This window comes from Neolamprologus brichardi, chromosome 18, assembly GCF_056152115.1.
Source record: "Neolamprologus brichardi isolate AB-2024 chromosome 18, ASM5615211v1, whole genome shotgun sequence".
In the NCBI taxonomy this organism is placed as follows: domain Eukaryota; kingdom Metazoa; phylum Chordata; class Actinopteri; order Cichliformes; family Cichlidae; genus Neolamprologus; species Neolamprologus brichardi.
In genome coordinates, this window is record NC_142121.1 from 12,997,300 (window position 1) to 13,018,942 (window position 21,643).

At 39.2% G+C, this 21,643-nt stretch overlaps 1 protein-coding gene across 1 annotated transcript in view; it reads left to right on the forward strand.

Annotated features, from left to right (window-relative positions):
- Positions 1 to 21,643, forward strand: part of st6galnac3 (ST6 (alpha-N-acetyl-neuraminyl-2,3-beta-galactosyl-1,3)-N-acetylgalactosaminide alpha-2,6-sialyltransferase 3) — a 97,324-nt gene that overhangs the window by 31,158 nt on the left and 44,523 nt on the right. Inside the window, exons 2-3 of the mRNA XM_006792331.3 lie at positions 330 to 509; positions 11,554 to 11,963. Coding sequence (XP_006792394.1) covers positions 330 to 509; positions 11,554 to 11,963 — 590 coding nt within the window. The remainder of the gene's footprint in view (positions 1 to 329; positions 510 to 11,553; positions 11,964 to 21,643) is intronic.

Consider the following 21,643-nt stretch of genomic DNA (forward strand, 5'->3'; position numbering starts at 1 on the left):
TTATTAAATGTTAAAGATGTTGTTTTCCCCACTAAGTTTCATGCACAACTGTGTGCACTGTTGGCATCTGGTATCTAACACACAATTATGTTTAAATTGGACTTTTTAGTGTAAATATGTTTTTGTTTTTTCAAAACAAATAGTTGACTTTCACAGTTACAGTTTTACGATGAAACTGCAAATCTTCTTCTCTGCTTATCATTCAGCCCAAGCTGTTAAACCACAGAAAATACTGAAAGGCCACATTTAGATTTTCTCTAACATATATTCAGGTTTTATTCTGTGCACTGGTCAGGCTTCTCATGAATGTGCTTTCTCTCCCTCCACAGAGGAAGTCCCTGATCGCGACCAGTCTGATTGTGGCAGTGTCGCTATTTGTGGTGGTGGTGAACTATTCTGAGAAGCCCTCCTTCCTCTTTCAGCCTGTATTTGGCGAGACGTTGTTCTCCAAGCAGCCATACAAGCCTTACAAGCCCCACCTGGGATACGTCAGCATTCCCAAACAGGAGGTGAGGAACAAGCACCTGGAACTACAGGGAAGACACACATAGATTAAGCTGTTACATCTCACTAAGTGTTCATTTATTTGTAGGTGCTAGATAACATTTGCACTTCTATTCTCATGTGTTTTTTCATATTATTCGCATAAAAAAAAATCAGAAGACTGTTATCAATCGTTTTCGAAACTGTATGTAAATGTGATGAATGTTAAATTATCAACATATGCTGATGATTTCCATATGAAATTTAAAATATATTAATTCAGTGGATTTCAAACTTTGGGGGTCAGGTGCATCAGCATGCGAGGTGCAGCAAACTAAGCTAAATGTATCAAGTCAAAGTAAGGGAAATGAACACAACTGTCTTTGGGCAAAATAAACAACAAAAGATTTTGATTTAAGTAAAATATATATTTTATAATTTTATTTTTTAATCACTAAAGATTAACAATAGACCCGCCAGGATTCAAACTCTCTAGAACAAAATGATCCCTCTTGCAACAACAACTGTGATGGCAAAGACGTAATTTCTTAAAGAACTCAAACTTCATTTTTATGTCTTTTTTTTTAAAAAAATAAATTTATCTTTTATCTAACTACAGTCCCCAATATATTTATTTATTTATGTCTAGCTAGCTCAGCCTCATGTTATAGCAACCGTCACATCAAAATGTGTGAAAACAATCCAGCGTGCTGCAGCACTGATTTTACATTTATTTCTTTGGGGGTCAAAAGACCCCCTTGGCGGTTCTAGAGTTAATAAAAAAAATATGGGGTGTGAACTTCTTTCCAGCTCTTTGAGTTGTAGTAAGTAACAAACTGATAAAATACTGACCAGTGCAGACTGTTGTACCACACAGCGGGATTTAATATTGTGTCAGTCAGTTTCATTAAATGCCCTCAAAAACCACCAGTACTGCAACACAGTGGAGTTCAGTGACCTCAATTAGCAGAGGTGAAGCCTTGGATTGACGTGATTGGCTCCAGCAGCTTGTGTCTGCCCCCTTGCCAATCAAATTGGCCACGCCCCACACATAAACACACACACTTTTAAACCATAATAAAAGCCAAAGGGTTAATTCAAATGTGAGAAAGAGCCAAGAGGTTCCCAGTAGGGCTGGGCCATATCATACAGTTCACGGTAATACCGGTATAATGTTGGGCAAAGATTAGAAAATGAAATATCACGATAAAATATGGGTTAAACGCGCATGCGCAGTTCCTTTGTTTTCATACGCACATGGCGGAAAAAGCATGGCGGCGACACAGAATGAGAAGGGCGAAAGCGGATCGTTGAATGAAACGGATGAACCAGAACTGGTTTGTAAAAATACTGCAACTTCAGTGGTGTGGAACTGTTTTAGCTTTCGCCCGTCAGATACACAACAAAGCACTATTTTTGGTAGAGCATGCTAGCGGGCCGTCGTTATTACCATGTTTTTGGGAAAATAAAATCAATCCTTTGATTTTTCTGAAAACCGACAGTGCCCCTTATAATCCCGTGTGCCTTATGTATGAATTCTGGTTGTGTTTATTGACGTCGAAACGATTTTATGTGGTACACGGCGCTTGAAAATCTGTCAACTGGTACGACCTTGCTAAGCTACAAACCCGCACTGCTTGATGGATTGTCGGAGCATGAAGTCGGAGTGATACGTACTGTGCTTCAACATAATATTACCGTATTGTGTGTGTATAACCTCTTTTTAAGTTTTGTGGATATTAAACATGGTTATGCTGAGGATATGTCGGCCAGTTTCCACTGGAAATGCCTTTTGGTCAGCAAGGAATTTGCATTTGCACTGTTAAATTTTTATATAACTTTAATGCACATAAAAAACAGCTGCTTGTTGAAGTGAAAATACATTGATGGTTTTTGTTTTTTTGCACTAATAAAGTTGTGGAGTTGTAAAGTGTTTTGTCTAGTGTCAAATATATCATCGTTATCGCAAATTTTCAAATGCATATCGTGATAAATATTTTTGGTCATATCTCCCTGCTCTAGTTCCCAGTAAATAACAGAATTCAAGATTTCAGTAAAAACTAACAAACAAAACCAAAGGTAAAAAAGTGAAAAATGGTCACACTTCAGCTATCAAGGCAAACTAAGAAGATTAAGAGAGTATAAGCAGATTAAAAGATGTTTTTAAATTAATGACAAAGGTGCAGGTGTAATTATTCAATATTTGGCTTTAATCTTCCTAATATTAATAAAGTATCTTTCACATATTCTTACACATATTTTATTTTAGAGGAAAATGTTTTTGCTGCTTATGATAAAGGCATCTTACATTTTACATAGATATACATTAGGGAAAATAAAATGCCAGCTGAATTTGCTCACTTAAGAAGTGTACGTGTCTCTAATTTTTATGGCAGTTTAATTTTCATTTCATTTCTTGCAATTGGTCATCAGATTTGAACAGATCCCAGGAGTTTTTGGCCCACTCCTCTTTACAGAAACACTTTAGAGCCTTTAGGTTTCTTGGCTGTCACTTGCCAACTCATAGCTTCAGCCAACTCCACTGATTTTCTGTAGAATTGAGGTTTGGAGAGTGGCTATGCTACTCCATGACCTTGATGTGCTTCTTCATTAGCCACTCCTTTGTTGCCTTAGCGGTATGTTTTGGGTCATTTGTCATACTGGAAGACCCATCTATGACCCAACATGAAGCTTCTAGCTGAGGGATGGAGGTACATGGTGTTAGACTGAGGGCAACTGATGTTTCTTTTATATTTCTTCCTTTTTTGAATAATCATTCTAGCCTTGACAGTTCTTTGGTCACATCACACTTACAAATTCAGCAGGGCATCAAATACTTATTTTCCCCACTGTGCTTTTTTGTAAACATTTAATAATGCAACACATTATTTGTAATATAATAATACTTCATACATGAGTAACCATTTCTCCTGCAGTACATTTATATTCTATAAGCATTCACCTTCACAATGAAGGTGTAGTCTATTCAAAATAGAGCACCCCCTTAAGAGTTTTCTTAATTTATTATATCAGATTCTCTGTGATGGATCTGAAAATGCTCGTTTTGATGTCCCTTGTGAGTGTTATTTATTTTTAATCCCAAACACCCGTGTCCGTGATCCCATTCCTCTGCCTTCAAATAGCTTTGTGCTGTATATTCCCTGCACAATTTATGGAAATTGAAATATCAAAGCCTTTTAATTCCCACCACATCAAAATGTAAAAACCAAGCTGTGTTTATTGTTTGGGAAGGCAGCCTGTTTAAACACAGCCCATTGTGCTTATGCTATTGGATATTGAGTAGTCATGGTAAAAAAAAAATGTTTTAAAAAATGTTACTAAGCATGAATGTATGTAACATTTCCAGGTGAAAATGAGAATTTGAAATCAATTCATGTGAAGTGGATGTCTTATATTCAGCAGGATGATACTCGCAGATTAATGCAGAGCGCCATCCTCTGCCTCTGGAGAGTTTCATCCACACAACATGGGCCCAGAGGCAATCACACTTTACACCAGTCTCTACGTCTGCACCTCCTTCTGCCTCCAGACAAGACTGCTTAAATCACTGCCCTCTCCCCATGGAGATTTATGTAAATCATCGTAAAAAAGACTGGCAGCTTCTACAGAATTAGGCCTCTTTTGGCTCAAATTCCCCCACCAGTGAGTTCTCTATATCTAATCAGGAAGGCAGTGATTGGCCTGAGAATGAGTGTCAAAAGTGCTCCGCACTCTTATGAAATTTCTGACAAAGGATGGATGAAGTTGTGGAGGTCTGGTCAAGGCGATACTCCCGCGCCAGGTGTCGTAAGTGATGAAGTCGGGAATGAAGGCCTGCTGTGTGAGCTGTCAGCCTCTGTTAAGTACACAGCATCACCTTTAGAAGCTGTAGCATTTCACCTGGACAGTAAGGCAATCTCACATGATCCCCAGTGAGGTGTCATTTGAAGTGTTATAAACCTCTCGCAAACATGTATAATGCATGACCCGGTAGCAGGGGTATGGCCTGCCTTATTTTATTCATTTGATTGAGTCTGTCTCCAGCTGTGATAAATTGTTCCTGCGCTGCTTTCAGGAGAAATAGAAAACATTTTTCTTGTGGCACTTTACATCCATGTGTCTGGTCCATCACAGAGCGAGGGAGAAACTCTATATTTTCATTTGGACGTGAGCATTTTAAATGCAGGCCTTTCTCACAACGTTTTCCACTGTGTATGTTTCGAAAGTGGTCTGAGTTTTGGAGCACTTTGTGGATATTAATGGACGTTAATGAGAAAGCTTCTTGTTCGTGTTGCACCGGCTAATAAAATATGCATTATTGTATGTAAGTCCTCTCTAAGTTGTTATCAGCTCGTTGCAGACAAGAGATAGAATAAAATTGCTCGCACCAATTAAAATTTGTCTTCATAAACATCTGTTACATAACATCCAAAACCATCTGCTTTGATTGCTCAAATAATGCCAAACAATTAAACCTGTGTTAGTGAAGAATTATGTGTTTTTAGAGTTAGTGTTGGTGTTTAGATTAGACTGTCTGGGAAACATCTGGTTAAAATGCCTTTTTTCTTATTTTTATTAGTTTATAATGATAAAATGTTTTTTGTATTTATTTGTAGTATCCAGGTTTACCTTGTTATGAAATAGGATTTGTGATTAAATGTCAGATAAGATGTCAGAAAGACATTTACACTCTTCAATCACTTTGCAACTGGATCAAACCTTTTGCAGTCAGAACTTCTTTAGTTCATTGTAGCATAAATTCAACAAGGTGTTGGAAACATTTCTGAGAGATTTTGGTCCATATTGACATGATAGTATCACACAGCTGTAGATATGTTGACCACACATGCGTGACGGGACGCTCCCGTTTCACTACATCTGGTGACTGTGGAGGTCATTTGAGTACAGCAAACTCATTGTCATGTTCAAGGAGCCAGTTTAAGATGATTTGAGCTTTACCTTCTATAGCAAATCTGCTTCAAGGTTTGATATGTTGTACATTCCCAGATGCTCTTCTGCATAACTTGTGACATTTTCACCCACAGAACTGCTGGATATCTTCTATTTCTTTTTTTTTAGGGGGGGGGGGGGGGGGGGGGGGGGGGGGGGGGGGGTCCCTGTAAACCCCAGAGATGGTTGTGCAGGAAAATCCCATATGATCAGCAGTTTCTGAAACACTCAGATCAGCCAGTCTTACAACAACCGTGCCACGTTATTTAAATCACCTTTCTTTTCCATTCTAATACTCAGTTTGAATTTCAGTGGGTTGCCTTGGCCTAGTTTACATGCCTAAATATATTAAGTTGCTGCCATGTGATCGGCTGATTAGATATTTATGCTACTGAGCGGTTGAACAGGTTACCCTCACAAAGTGGCCAGCGAGTGTAAGTTAGCTGCTGCTACTTATAAATATTGAGCCTTTAATTTGAAAGTAATTTGTAAGTTACCCAACCCAGAAAGCACTCTAGGTAGGGGAAGCAGCGTAATGGTGCTGTAAACATTCATTTAGCACCATTTGTTGTTTAGACAAGGATTAATAGGATTAATTAAACATGTATAACAAAGCCTTTAATCTAGTGAGGGATGTTTGGTGACTCCTGGTCTAAAAGTTTAAAGCTTAAAATACTACAGCACGCAAGTCCACTGCCATGCTAGCAGCTCAAGGTTGTGCTTGTAGCTGTGTTGAAGTAAAAAGACAATGCAGGTTTCAAGCAACATTTTTTCTAATATCCAGCAGGGGGCGACTCCTGTGGGGAAAAAACAATCACCCCATTGCTTACTTGTTTATGACCTTGGGACACTTTGTTTTTCTTTCATGTTCTCAAGCATTAAATCCAAGGATTCATGTCACAGTTGCACTTTTTGAAAACAGTGTTGGAGCATGATCAGAATTATTGTGACCATGTGCAACAAAGTTGTGTTTTGTTGCCCTTGAAACAGTTGCTTTATAGACAGCGACTTGGGTGTGTAATCACTCGCTGTCAGCTGCTGTCTTCAGGGTGCCTTTGTTGTGTTGAGACGGCCATAAAACAGCAATATGATGGAGGCAGTCTGCTATCAGTTTGTGATAACACAGCAATTAACTGTGATGAATTGGTTAAAATTGCAAATCTATTGCCATCTGTGAACACAGAAATTCACATTAACTACTTACATGCAGAATTCAACCAGAATCTCATAGATCTAAAGCAGAAATTCAGAAATTCCTCAACAAATAGTAATGTAGTTGGTGCAGGATGATGATTTGACTGCAAAATGACAGGTACTTGGCAGCCTTACTGTTAAAGAGGAATATAACCAGAATGCAACCAGTTGGCAACTAGTTAAGTCAAGTCAAGTTAAGCAAAGAGACATGTCACAGGCGAGTTGTGCACTGACCGATAGCAAATGTGTTGGCACATTTGCTGTTTGGAAACCTTTGCCAGTCTGCCTGTGATTTATTATAAATAATTAAGTCTTTGATTGGAGACAGGTTGCCTCCCTCTGTGCAATCGCCTCTTGATTAAAAGTGTTCGCCCAGAGGGTAAGAGTGTAGCATGCTTAAACTCTGGGCAACTAGCTGGTGACCACAACTCCTTCCAACCAGTTATTGAATGTGAAAAAATGTAATTGAATCACTGGAAGACCACCCAATTTCCTTCGTCACAAGGAGGTTGCGGTCCTGCTTTCACTGTAGTGTGAGTGAGCCATGAAATGATAAAATTGGGTATGCTTTAGTAAGTGGAGGCCGTGTATTTGAAAACCATGCCCATGAGTAATCTCCTAGACACTCCACCTCCGGCAGCAGCCGAAGGTCAGACTTGAGGTTTCAAAGCACAAGTAGTCGACAAACACAGGGACTGCATGCTCACAGTGAGAATACTATGCTAAAAGCTATTATAGTTATTATGGTCACCACCTCACTTGTGCCGTTTCACTCAGTTAACATGCTAAAAGTAAAATGTTGGGTAATTAGCACTACATCATCAGTTATGTATAAAAACAAAACAAAAGAATAAAAGCAGTAAAACAATCAAACAAAACATCCACAGAACTTTACCTGGTCCTATACTTGCATTATATAAAACAGATTAACTGGACAAATAAAAAACTAAATCACTACAAAGAATCTAAGTAATCAAAGTTTCAAAAAAGGTTGCCTCCCACTGGACGACACCTGTGGTTATTATTAAAAGAACTCATAAATAGCTCGTACAGAACTAAACGTGAGATTATTTTCATGTTTAGTTAATGCACCTCTTAATCATTTGTTTCTGAGAAGGGGTTTCAAATGTGAACTGTACTTTTCTCCTTTATTTTAATGTAAACGCCCCAAGAGAAGCATTTGAAATGAACCACTTTCCCCACATGGAGACAGCTGAAGCTAATTTTTTAAGCAGAAAGACTTCGAAAGAAAGTCCCAGAGACTTACAATGAAATATTTGGCAAGTTAATGTAATAATTATTGCTTATTAATTAATCGTGTTCAGAGCATTTTAATGAACAAGCCAAGGTTAAGTTCACACCCCAGTGCTATAATTTAATGATGGCTGTGTCCCCGGCATTAAGCCTGCTTTTTAAATAACCCACTTTATTTTTAACACGCTCATGCATTAAAAATCTAAAGCTTTGGTGAGTAGATTTCGTACTTATCAGAGTGCCCGAATTACTCGGATTATAAAAGTGCACTCTGTTTACGATTACTGCAGGCCACACTGAAACAGCACCGTCGTGAACATGGAACTGAAACATGAATCAAAGCGAGGAGAGGAAGAGGAGGAGGCCGTAACATTTTTATTGATTTATAGGACGTAAAACTCAGATTTATTGGGAGCCAGATTCCAGTGCATACTGAATAAAAAGTGTTCCAACGGTGTTTGTAGTTATTAGATGAGGTTTCCACTCTTCTGTAATGCATGTAAATGAGATTAGAAACAATAATGTTCACTGCTGGTTTTATTTGTGTGACTGTAAACTGCTCACATGCCTTTTAAAAACCAAAACCTCAATCTTTGTTTATTTGTCACTGAGCAGCTACACTGCAGCATAAGTATGGTGAAATGCCTTGCTCAGGGGCTCCTTGTTGGTAGGTTTCCAGTGACAAACCCATATGTTTCACATACAGTTAGCCAGTCAGTGCTCCCCACAGAGCCCAGCCAATCTGTGTGTGCTAAAAAGCGTGATGGAGTTATGGGCTAGGCTGAGGGGTGATGATGGACGAGCTGCTGATGGCTCAAGGCTGCGGTGATGTGTATCTCAACCACCCAGTAAATGGAGACTGGGTCCAGAAATCCTGTCTTAACCCGTGATTGAATCCATACATGAAAGAGAAGGCAATACCAGCAGCCTCAGCTGGAGTTATGTATGAAAGAAACATGTCAGATACAAAAGAAAACCAATGGTAGTTTTGTGTAGTGCCCTTTTGCAGCAACCGATCTTGTGTCGTAAGCGTGTTGTGAGTGCTGATAAGCCACGGAGCTGTAACAGTTTTTAGTGGATTGTCTTGTGCGATTCTGCTTGCACTCTAAAACTCTTGTGTTTGTTGATCAAATGCCAAAGAGTTTTGCGTTCGAAACCAGAGTGCATTAAAAGTGCAGCAAAAATGCAATTTGCATTCCGACCAGTGACATTACAGTTATTCTCCATTAAGCAAATGATGAACAGGGTTTAGTCGTGACACAGTGCGTTTTCTTTTCCCAACTTTGCCGCGCATTCATTTACTTAAGTAAGTTTAATCTCATCAAAACAAACCAAGCATATTAGCTTCAATTAGGTAAATCTCCCATTTTGGATTCAGTGAGGGCTTTTTTCCTCGGTTGGCAAAGCGTAGCTAAGGGCTCTTACTGAAGATTCATTACAAATCCCCTTGCTCCTGTAACATATAATAAGATATATAAAAATATATATATATACAGTAACAGTAAGATAAATGACCCAGCTTGCTTGCTTCTCTGTCATCCTCGCAGCTGTAACCTCTGAGGTCCAATATTCAATTAACTTAATCTATGTTAGTTCTGGGCAGTGTGACATCAGTCTTAGGGAATAAAAGAAAATTATAGAGGCCCGTAAAACCCTGATTAATATTTTTTTTATGAATAATCACCAAATGCATTTTGTTTAAAGTCCCTTGCCAAAACATCACTTTAATAATATCACTGAACACATATAAAATATATCACAACTCTAACAAAACAAGACAAAACTGCGTCAAATGCATTATAATTTAGAAGGAAACCACTTATTCAGTATTTAAAACTCATTTAATTTAATGAAAGGGAATGTACACTCATGGGTCCCTTTATTAGGCACAATGAATTTGAACATGGCAAGGTTGTTGACGCCAGACGGGCTGATCTGAGTAGTTCAGAAACTGATGATCTACTGCAGGGGTGGGGAACTCCAGGCCTGCAGGTTTTAGATGTGTCCTTGATCCAACACAGCTGAGTTAAATGGCTAAATGACCTCCTCAACATGTCTTGAAGTTCTCCAGAGGGCTAATAATGAACTAATCATTTGATTCAGGTGTGTTGACCCAGGGTGAGATCTAAAACCTGCAGGACACCGGCCCTTGAGGCCCTAATCTACTGGGATAAAAAGGCAGCAGTAATTCAAGGAACCACTTGTTTCTGCTGCAATAGCTAAATGGTAAGGTCAGAATTTGGTGTAAACAGCATGCAAGCATGGATCCATCCTGCTTGTGTCAACGGTTCATCAGGGAAAAAGAGGGGTCCAACACAGTACTAGCAAGGTGTACCTTATAAAGTGGCCAGTTTGCACAATTTAAAGACTGGATATAAAAGTCTCCTCATTTCATGTGTTTAAGGTTTTTAATGTGCTTTTAATCTTTAAAAAAAACTGCTGTTTAATGTGTTTTCAGGAGTTCGTTTCAGCAGAATATTTATCAGTAAGACAGCTATCATAGAGTTTTCTAACATCATTAAGATTCTGTAGGAGGACATTATTTTGTTTTGCCTTGATAATTTCAGTGTATTTAATATATTTCCCTGTTGGTTTTCATGTATTCGTATCTTCCTGGTGATGGTGCATGTAAAGACCTTGTTCTCCAGCAATAGAAGCCGGTGATAAAGCGCTGCAGTATTTCGCACTGTGATAAATTTCCTTTCTGCTTGCTGGCTGTTCTAATTATCTTGCTTTCTTGTGGCTTTATTTCATGAACTGTTCCACAGTCCTGCTGAACTTGCACTGATAGAAACTGATGAAAGTTGCCGAGTGTTGTTTGATTATTTAACTCGCACAAATCAGACAACAATGCAGGGCTGAACAAACTTTCTTTAACTTCTTTGGAAGTTAAAAATGTTCAGGCTTTTCTATGTTACCGTTAAAATTGATTCTTAACCTAAGATTTGCACGAGGTAAATGAACCTGGAACCTCAAACCTAAAGGAGCCACGCCAGTGATAATAGCAGTGGCAACAAAATTTAATGGCTTCTGCAGCACAAATTTCACAGCGTGCACAGTGGGGTTCAAAGAAAATGACAAGATGGCGCATTGACTTTGAACCCTATCCGGAAAATAATCAGGCCTTGGATGGATGTCAGGATTACAAAGTCTTAATAGCAGCCCATATTTTATTTTGATGTTTTGAATTGGTTTGGTAGTTTTATGGTGCCGTTTGTTTTTGTTCTGATCAAATTATTTATGTTAATAAATTTTAAAAACACATTTTTCCTCAATAAAGTTTTATTACACTCTAATAAACAGTGAAACTGTTTATTAGAGTGTAATAAACAGTTTCACTGTTTATTACACTCTAACTGAACTGGATTAATTTCAGGACCATGGACAGCGTATGTGTTGTTTCACAATGATCTTATGGACTGTGCTGTTTTTAGTAGTTGAAATGCACTAATTCAGCTGCATGCCTTTTGAAAATACATAAGATATAGATCACATGTGCTTCTTATTTGTCTGTTACCTTCATAATCATTGTTGATTCATTTTGGTCCTTGCTATGAAAATGTGTGATAGGAGAGGCTGGAAGTCTAAATTTGGAAGCAAAAAATAAGTAGCCTTGACAGGTGCTCTGCAAGTGCCCTTAAAGTTCTAACGGACTTGCTTCCTCTCCTCCAGCCCTTGAAGCTGAACTGCGAACTGTGCAGCATCGTGTCCAGCTCTGGTCAGATGTTGGGCCAGGGCGCCGGCCCGCAGATAGATCGTTCTCCCTGCATCTGGCGGATGAACAACGCACCCACACGGGGGTTTGAGAACGACGTGGGCCGACGCACGACTCTGAGGGTCGTCTCTCATACCAGTGTTCCCCTGCTGCTGCAGAAGCCCCAGTACTTCTTCGGCCAGGCCAACGACACGGTCTACGTTGTGTGGGGGCCGCTCCGGAACATGAGGAAAGACGGGAAAGGCATTGTGTACAACATGTTGCGGCAGGCGTCGGAAAACTACCCTCATGCCCGCATCTTTGTCACCACAGAGGACAGGATGAACCACTGCGACATGGTCTTTAAGAAGGAGACTGGAAGAGACAGGTGAGTCAAACTGCAGTTGCCCTGTTTTTGTTTTTGGCACAGCATCACTGAATTCCACAGCAGACCTCCACTTTTTCACTCTGACAGATTTGCTGCTCAGCACTTTGACATCTACCCCTCTGTTTGTTGCTATAATATTGATCTTATCAGTACTGATGGTCTGTTCATTGCTCTGTGCTTTTCTCGTCTCAAATCTTCCCTCTCACGAGGCTTCATCAAAGTGAGTTACTTAACTTTGCCTCTAAAGAGGCTCTGCACGGCACTGGGGGCCATTTTTTTGAAAAATGAGCTCTTACACAGCGCCTTAGAAGTGTGCTGTGCCTGGGTTGTAGGCATCAGCCAAATGCTGGTCTGGGAGAAATCTGGTTAATGAGGTAGCATGATTCTGGCAGTCTTTCTAAGCACCCCCAGACACAGCTGGTCTCACAACTTCTCCGACAACGTCTTGGCACATTCTGAAAAGCAGTGAATTGATTTAAGTTGCAGATCAGTGAAAGTTTTTAGGGATATTTTACTACAACCTGTGTTAAAACTGCAAACCGCAACTTAAAGAGAGGCTCACCTGGTTATTTTTTTTTCCTGTCAATTCCCCAGAGAGAATTGCAGGTTAATGAAAATGGGATCAAAGCTCGAGGCCTGCTTTTGTTTAGGATGAATCTAATTTCTCAGATTAGTCTCTGCTCATTTCGGCAGCGCTTTATACCTCTGCCTTGCCCACATGTCATCAAGACCTGCCTTAACTTCTTAAGAGGATTAACGTGTTTGGTAATGGGCGTAGCATCCATTCCATTTCGGCTCCATTGTCTCGCCGTTATTCATGATGGCAGGGTTAACACTGAATTTCATGTAGAGCGTCCATGTTCATCTTGGCTCAGCTGTTGCGAAGGCCCACAAAGCACAGATAGAAGCGTGGGATTAGGGAGGGATGTTCGGGGAGAAGAATCTCATTACGCAACATAATGCTCCTGGGTGAGATGCAGCACTTCAGTCGTTACTGATTGGTATCACAGAGCAAACTCGATGTGTAACAAAAACCCCGTCAAATGAAAATGTGATGAGCACTGAGAGGTTTGTCTGTATGTTTTTCAATCATTTATTTTGTGCTTGCCTCAAACTTTGCTGCTATATTTTAATGTAATCAGAGGTAGCGAAGGGGATAATTGCCGTTATGTTGAAATAATACACTAAAGCACTGCTCTGAAATTCTTTATTTCACTCAGACATGAAATATCCATAAAAACATGGTCCTTTCCTTCTCTTATCCATGCAAACTACATTTATTAATGTCTACAGCAATATGATAACTCTTAAAATACCACAGCAGCTTGTCTGCCGTTACCTTGTAATTTGTGCGTGTCTGTGTTTGCCGGTTTACTGTCACTGCTTTCTGCATGCGGGGATAATCATCAGCTTGGCAAAGATGGAACACTGATCGAACACAACTCTAATTATCCAGATTGCCGCAAGCAGCCTAGGAGACGTGCCGTCCCAGCTTCGACTTGCTTACTTGATCAAGGGGAGAGAGGCGTCAGCGCTGACTGATTAGCCAGCCAACCGTGTAACTGTCTCTCAGCCTGTCAGGAAGCTCAGTCATCTCTGGACAGAGGAAATTAAACTGTGGGGTAATTAGAAAAGCGGTTATGATAATCTAAATGGAGCTACAGTGAAGACCACCTCAATTAAGCTGATTTAAGTCAGGAGCAGGTCAAAAGGAGGTGCAGACCACGTCACGACCAGGATCACAGTGTGAGACAGCGCCTGGCATAATGCGCCACGTTCTTAGTCTTTAATTTTTTCCTGTGTCTTTGATGCTTATCTTCCCTGTTTGTCTTTTGTGCCCCGCCCTCATTAGTTTCATCCATCATCGCTCTGCCTTCCTAATCCTGTCTCTCCTTCTATCAGTTTGTTGTTCAATGCATTTTCTGATGTGTTTGTACATTGGACTCTGTATTTATCTGGACTGCAGTCAGATTGTAGTCTTTCCTTATTGTCTTTATTAACACTCACTTTTTGCTGGTTGTGCTCCTGCTTTTGTCTTTGTTTAGGTCTTTCTTTTGATAAACATAAGAAAGAAGATATTAGGAAACCAACGATGTGCTTAAGCTGAGCAGATTCTGTTTATATGCGATCGTTTGCATAGTTAATAGTGGTGGGGGAAAAAATCGATACTGTGTAGTATCGTGATATTTTGTTTGCTAATAATGTATCGATACAGGGACAGCAGAAATCGATATTTTGTTACAAAAAAGGTTTTCGTGGACTGAAACATGCTCTGACTTCAGAGCATGTTGATCCTTTTTCTGAGCAAGAATCCTGACGTTCCTTCACTGTCCAAATGTGTTTAACTTTTTTTTGGCAGCAATAAACATGACAGTTTACTTATTTTAACTTAAGACATGTTTTATTTTAATTAAGTTTAAAACTTTTTTATTTAATGTAAAATTATATTTTGTTTTAATTTACTTTCAAATTCTTCAGTTGCTGAAGGGGCTGCATAGTTTTCATAAATTGCATAGTTTTCATAAATTGCATAGTTCAGAATAGCTATAATTGTACCAGATGGTTGCATTCAGTTAAGTTGGACTAGACTGTAATACAAACCGTTCAAGTTTGTCAACAATAAAACTGAAATGAGAGAAAGACTGAGTGTGAGACTTTGATATTAGATAAAATGAATATTGATAAAGTTTACCTTTATGTACAGAATCTGAATATCGCAAAATATTTTAAAAAATTGCAATAATATCGTATCGTGCGTTAAGTATTGTGATAATATCGTATCGTGCGTTAAGTATTGTGATAATATCGTATCGTGGGATGTATGGTGATTCCCACCTCTAATAGTTAAGTGTAGATGAGAAATTCAAAATCTTCTAAAGTTGTTGGGCCCCCTTATTTACTAAGTGTATACCGTTTCTTTGTTATAGTTGTTAAGTTAGGACGTATAGACCCTCTTTAATGTTGTTTCTGTGTTTGAGCCTCGCAGATATATGCTAACTGAGGCTCTCCTCTTCTTCTTCAGCATGCTGCAAAGTCGTTTCCCTTGTTTGTTAAACAGACTCAAGTCCTTAAACCATCTACTTGTCATTCTACAACAGTACAGCTTTTATTAGCACTATTCATGTGTAGCACACCTTTAAGCTAAGCTTTTAAAATCTCATGGTATACACTACAGCCTCCGGGCTCACGACGTCCAGGACACCAAATGTTTTACGCTTCAGAAAAGACGAATCACTCCTAGATTAGGGCTATTTTTTCACTAAAATAATTCAGCCCTCAGACAGCAGCAACCTGGATGCGTTGTTGGTTGACTGCAGGCACTCTGTTGGCTGCATTTTTGGGCCTGACTAGCACATCCATGGAAATGTGACACATTTTCTCAATGCAGCCCACACCTATTGTGATTGCGATTGTGTACTGTGGATTCCTCCTATGAATTTAGTGTTATTTTTTGCCACAGTTTTTGAATGCATCAGTCAGAGGATTGCCTCGATATAAAAGCCATAGCCTCAACATAAGGACTCACAGATGTCAGCAAAGTCCTAAGGGGGAGATTGCTGAAACTATTAGAATGATTGTGATGGAAAGTACAAAGACATAGTGGCTGGTATAAAACACTGTGACATGAGCACAAGGTAATTAACACATAAAAAAACCATGCAGAAGCATTAATGATGGTAATGATGGCAACCACTCATGGCGGCCAAGATTCACTGCAGAAGTCAAAATCAGTTGTTAGTCTAACAATAACTCACCAGGTGGCAAATCATTATCATCCGTTTTCTTAACCCCTTATGTTACTGAGTAAATATTCAGTTAAAGAAAGAAAAATAAAAATGAATTTTTCTGTAGTGAGGTGTCACACTGGAAGATCCAGCTTTTCTAGTATCCATGCCGTACACGTTGATAGTTTTTTGCCATATAAAGAACTCAAAAATCGTGCACGTGGACTGGATTGAGGATAGAGTCGATTGTCTATTGTCGCAGAACGTGTTCCTCAAAGAAAACTCAAAGAGCTGCTCACAGCTTGAAAGAGAGTACAAATGGATTGTGGTGAAGCAGCAATGCCTCAGAGAGCGAACAAATATAAATGTTTGGGGAAAAAATAAACTAATTTGTTCTTTTAGGATTTGCTGAGATGTGGAACATTCTGAGAGAGCTTCATTTTAATCCAATTATTGACACAAAAGACAAGTGAGTACATATTAATACATTTAAAAATCTTCTCACAGAAAAGTATCTGTTTGTCTCAAGTCTAATGGCATGATGACGTCTTGGGTTCAAATCAAGTCAAGGCCATTAGTGTCCTCCGTGTCTCTCTCCTCATCCATCCCCTTCTGAGAACTAAGAGGTAATGATGATAATCTAAAAGCGATAAACAGGAAATGGCCAATCCAGCTTCTGTCTGGAGCCATGATAATGAACAGTCCTGCACGTGAATGTATTTGACAGCCACTTAAACATATGATTCATAATTGCGCACTGCGGCTAGAAGTTGCACGGGCTGAGGCTGGGTGTTATCAGCACCACCTCCTGAGCTGCAGTCGCCGGCTGTCGGAGCGTATCGGCACTGGCCTGTTAGCGGCGGTAGATAACGGGCCTGACGACGACACAGGACTTTAATCACACTGTCACTTTATAGCACTGCCACCTAGGCCTGCGTGACCTGGGTCTCTGCTTCCCGGCCAGCTGCTCCTTCATGGCACCACCGTGTGTTTCTGTTCAAATGTGCGCGGAAGTAGATTGTGAAACGAATGTGTGAGTTTTCACAAGTGTGTCACCACCCTTCTGTTGATGATAGTGTGAGCAATGTTCTTTCTTTCTGTGAGTCTTTATTGCCTAATGCTGCAGACTTGGCTCAGGTGGAAGAGTGGGTGGTGCACTGCACCCAGGTGGCTTGGTGGTTTGATCGCTGGGAGCAGCATGGGCCACAGCCATCGTTGAAAGCCAAGCTCCTCCTGATGGCAAGAAGATGTTTTACTTGGCAGCTCTACTGCCATTTGTGAGCGACTGAGAATATTAAAAACTGCTTTATAGACCTGCTATAAATATGTACAGTCACAACTGTATTTGTTTTAGCTGTGAAACATCTTAAAGATCAGACATATTTCAGCTTTTTAAACTGCTAATCTGACTTTAAAAAAAAAGTAACACATAATCAGTTTTATATAATGTCTTCAATGGTTAAAAATGCTGCAGCTATTTTTTCTAACAAGTAGAAAGATAATGGAGCACATTACAGCAGCAGTGTTGGCCTGTGTTGGCTGCCAGTACAATTTAAAGTCAGTATAAAAACAGTTAATGCTCATCAGCCTTGACATAGTGAAATCCCAAGATGCCTTTCTGAATTGTTGTGCTCGAGCTTGTCAAACCAGCATCTGGTGAGTGTGCAGGAACTCGACCTTAGGTGTCAGAAGGTTGAGCTGTCTGTATGAAGACAACAGCTACTGTTGACTGCTCCTTCATTCAGAAGAAGTCCCCACAGCGGGTAGCTCTGCATGTTTAATTTGGTGGTTTTTACCCCGATGCCCTTCCTGAATCGAACCGGGGATCTTGTGTGACAACAGAAATGCAACCAACAACTTTCTTAAATAATAACAATCAATAATCCAGTAATTGTTACATTTTTCAGAACTGCATTGGATGTTTTGTTGACCTTTTGTTAAAACCAGTGACTCCTAATTTCTTTGAAGTAGAATTCGGAATGTAAACTCCTCGAATTAGAAATTCATTGCAGTGCTGTTTTAAACTGTCAGTCTTTTCCAAGTTGTTGACACATACACACAAAATCAAACTAGATGTGATGGAAAGATCTATTTAAAACAAAGTCGTACAGTGAAAGGTTTTCCACGGTAACCTATGAAATAGATATAAAACCTTGGTTACAATCTTCCTACAACATTACAACTTGACTTTTGATAATTTTACTTACTTTAAAAAACCAATTGCTTTCATTTGATTAGTTTAGTTGAAGCAATTTACACGTTTTTCATACCTGTAACTGTTTTCTTTGTAAAGTACAAGAAAACTTTGAAGTTATTCAGACACAGACTACAGATACAGTTTTTTATTGTTGTTTTTCAATCAAACTATAATTAAAACAATTTGCAATACACATATGTGTTCTTTCTGTTTGAAAAATACTGCAGTGTTGGCTGACTTAAAACTTGTTTACCACCCACAGGGCACTTGTTACGATGCTTTTGAATAGAGTAGAAACAGCCATTCTCAAACTTTAGACTGCCACAGCACATTGTGAAATCAGAAAATCTTCTGTGACACTCCTAAACCTTAAATCACAACTCTTACAATCAGACGAGCACAAGAGGAAGTCATGGTTTGGAAGTTTTATTGAGTTTACGTTCAAGTTATACATTTATCTAACTAACAAAAGATCCCTGGCTCGAGACCGGGTCGAAATACAAATCCCTTGAAGGGTGCATCAGGAAGGGCTTAAAAACCTTCTAAATAAAACATGTGGGGCCATCCACTGTGACAACCCCTTCTGAGTGAGGGAGCAGCTGAATAAAGCTTCTCTGTGATGATTGATTCTTGTGCTTCTGTCAGTTTTACTTTCGTACTTTGATGGTTTTCCTCTCCTTTATAATTTTCTGGCCCTCCCTCATCAGGCTCGCCTGAGGTTTCTTCCACACCTGTTCCTAATCTGCCAATCAGGGACCCCCGCATGTACACTTCACTGCTTCCCTTTGTTCGTGTGCTCTGCTGTAATTTTTTTGTTGTTCAGTCTTCCCCACAAAAAGTCTTTCATCCCACTCTATAGAAGAAAGACATTTTTAAAATTTTGAAGCACAGTAGGTCATCTACTTATCATCAGTCCAGAGTGGGATTTTTAAAAAAAAAAAGGCAAGTGAATACAGCCAATTTTATTTCCGTCTTAATAAGATTTGAAAATAAGAAATAACGGTCATACTGCAATGAGTCAGTGATGCTGATGTTACTGAATCTCAGAGTTGCATAGAGTTGATAGTCGATAGAGTTGCAGCTTTGATGCAGCAGGAATATAGCATAATAAATTCTACATCCTTTTGTTGCCATAGTAGATGAGCCATGCCTCGGTAACTTTCAAAAAATTAATATTCAGATAGTTTCTACAGCAACTTAGGAATGCTATCCAGAAAAGGTGGCTCCAGGGAAGAAAATCTTAATAGACAGGCTGTGTTCATGCAAGATCTTGCAAATAAGTACTGTTTGGGACTAAGAGAAAAGGCAGCATTTGAGATCTGTTCCTTCCTGAGCTTTCTGTCATGAAGATTTGAAGAGGCTGCATGTGACAACTGACAAACACCTGCCGATGCCTGGAGATCCATATGCTTTCATAAACCACATCCAAACTGACCTGATTGGATTTTCTTTGTAAGAAAAATGGAATTGTGTTTTTGTTCACGGAGGAACACAAGATTAAAATCAGCAAAAAGAGATGGCGTATTCATATTAAGGCCAGCTAGGGTGCAATAAACTCTATAAAAAGTAGAAAATTACAGTTTTCTTAAAAATTTCATCTGACTGACAAGAAGCAACATTTTGACTCTGCTGGGTCTTCATCAGGCAAACAATCAGAGCGCAATATTCATTACATGGATCTGCTCCTTAAACATTACCAGAGGTAAAAAAAACAAACAAACTTCATAAATAAGCTTTAATTATAATTTCACTGATTACTTTAATGCAGTTCTTATTTCTCTCCAAATGCAATAAATCATGCAAGGTAAAAGATTAAAAAATTTTACTCTAGAAGTAAGGGGCTGGTATTCATTTGTATTTGCAGGTGCACTTGGCAGAATTGTTTGTCTCAGCTTGTGCTGGTCATTAGTCCGCATATTAGTGCAGGGGATAGAAACTGTTTAGGTACCTTCTAATCAAAACATTAGTCTAACTCATGGCCCATGGTCAAAAACTCCAAAGGTGACCATTAATTTCAAGAGAACACAGGTGTCATTTAGTTATAGCTCATTTATTTTTGTGTACTCCAGTTAAAAATTTTAAGTAATCCCCAATCATGAAATCAGAGTCTTTAAGAGTTCCGATTTGGCTCCAGCTCCTGCTACTATAAGAAAAGGAAGGACACTAATGGTCTCCAATCACGGGACATCGGTTTCTTACTTTGGGCTTCAGATGAACACAAGCAGTGCTCAGGGTGGTTAATCAATACCAACGATTCAAACTGGTCAAATGGGAATCGTATAAGTTCAGCTGTAACATTTGTCAGAATTGATTTCAACAAAAATGAAGTCAGAAGTTTGACACAAAGCCGACAAGAAGATGTTGTTAATGCCTCAGGCACAAGAATCGAAAATGGATGATTCATCTGCAGTTCATCTTCAGGAATGAGTCACTCTGGTCACAGATGAACTTAATAGCAGATGCTCCACTCTCGTGTGCCTCCAAATGTATGTTGAGAATTATATTTTAATCTGTTTTTATTAGTGTGAATGTCATGGCTGCGCAGCCATGCTTCAAAATCTCCAGCCGTCCACTTCACATTGGTGTGAGTGCCACTGGCAGTCTGCACTTACTCATCCCAAAATAGTTTCAAATGAAGCACCATTAAGTTCAACAGCTTCTCTTCTGTGTTATAATCTCAGTCTACGAGATTCTCAATGAGAACAGCTCTTTACCGACGAGACGCTTTTGTCAGTTAGAAACACCTGACTTTTCTCAATAGAGAAAAAACTGGGAAGACATTCATGGGGATTTTCTGGGCTTTAAGGAAGATTTTTGTTTAATAAAAATAGAAAAACCTCTCATGTATGTAAGCACTCAAATAAAACTGGAATTTAGTCTTCCATTTGTCTGTGAGATTTTTTGGGAGGATATCTTTGGCACAGTTGATCTGAGTTTTGGCTCTAGTTTCAACTTTATCAATCCCCAAACCTGTAGTTGGCCTGCAACTGCAAAAATCTCATTTTACATTCTTGATGAATACAGCCGATCGTCCTGGAAACTTGTGTGCCATTCTGTGTCTGCTGTTGGCTGTAGCTGCTTTCATTTCATTTCATTGGTTAACCCGATAGAAAACATCCTAGAACCTGGTGTGGCTTAATCAATTTAAGTGCTATTATTCTAATTATTAAGCAGGGTCATAAAATGTGCGCACTAAGATGGTTCAAACTCAATACAGCCAATAGAGTCAAAGTTAGTACAGTTTACAAAGACACAAATGATTTTAACCAGTTTAAGTCTTCTAGAAAGCATAATTGAAAACAATTTTATATAATGAAAGTCTCATAATAATAATAATAATAATGATAATAATTACCAAAAAGTTGATTATGATTGAATAAAGCCTTTTTAAATAACTCATCCTTTTAAATAGACCTGCCATGAATTGGAACAAGTTGTTCTCCAGTGTTTCTGCTCTGCACAGACGACCAGCTGTCAGTGTCATGTCAGACTGACAGCTGGTCCATTTTGCAAATTGCATTTTGCAAATGGGCAGCATGCACACAGTGGTGCAGGTAAATAGTTGCTTCCACTCAGAGCCACATGCTAAAACGTTGCTAGCGTAGAAAGTTCCTCACTATGATCAAAGACACAAAGTGAAAATGCTTTTAACTACAGACCAAATAGGATAGAAATCAGCCCCACTGAGCTGGACATAGATATTTTTAAAAAGCTAACAAAGGAAAAAGTAGCTAAAGCTATCCTGTGCTCAGAGCCAA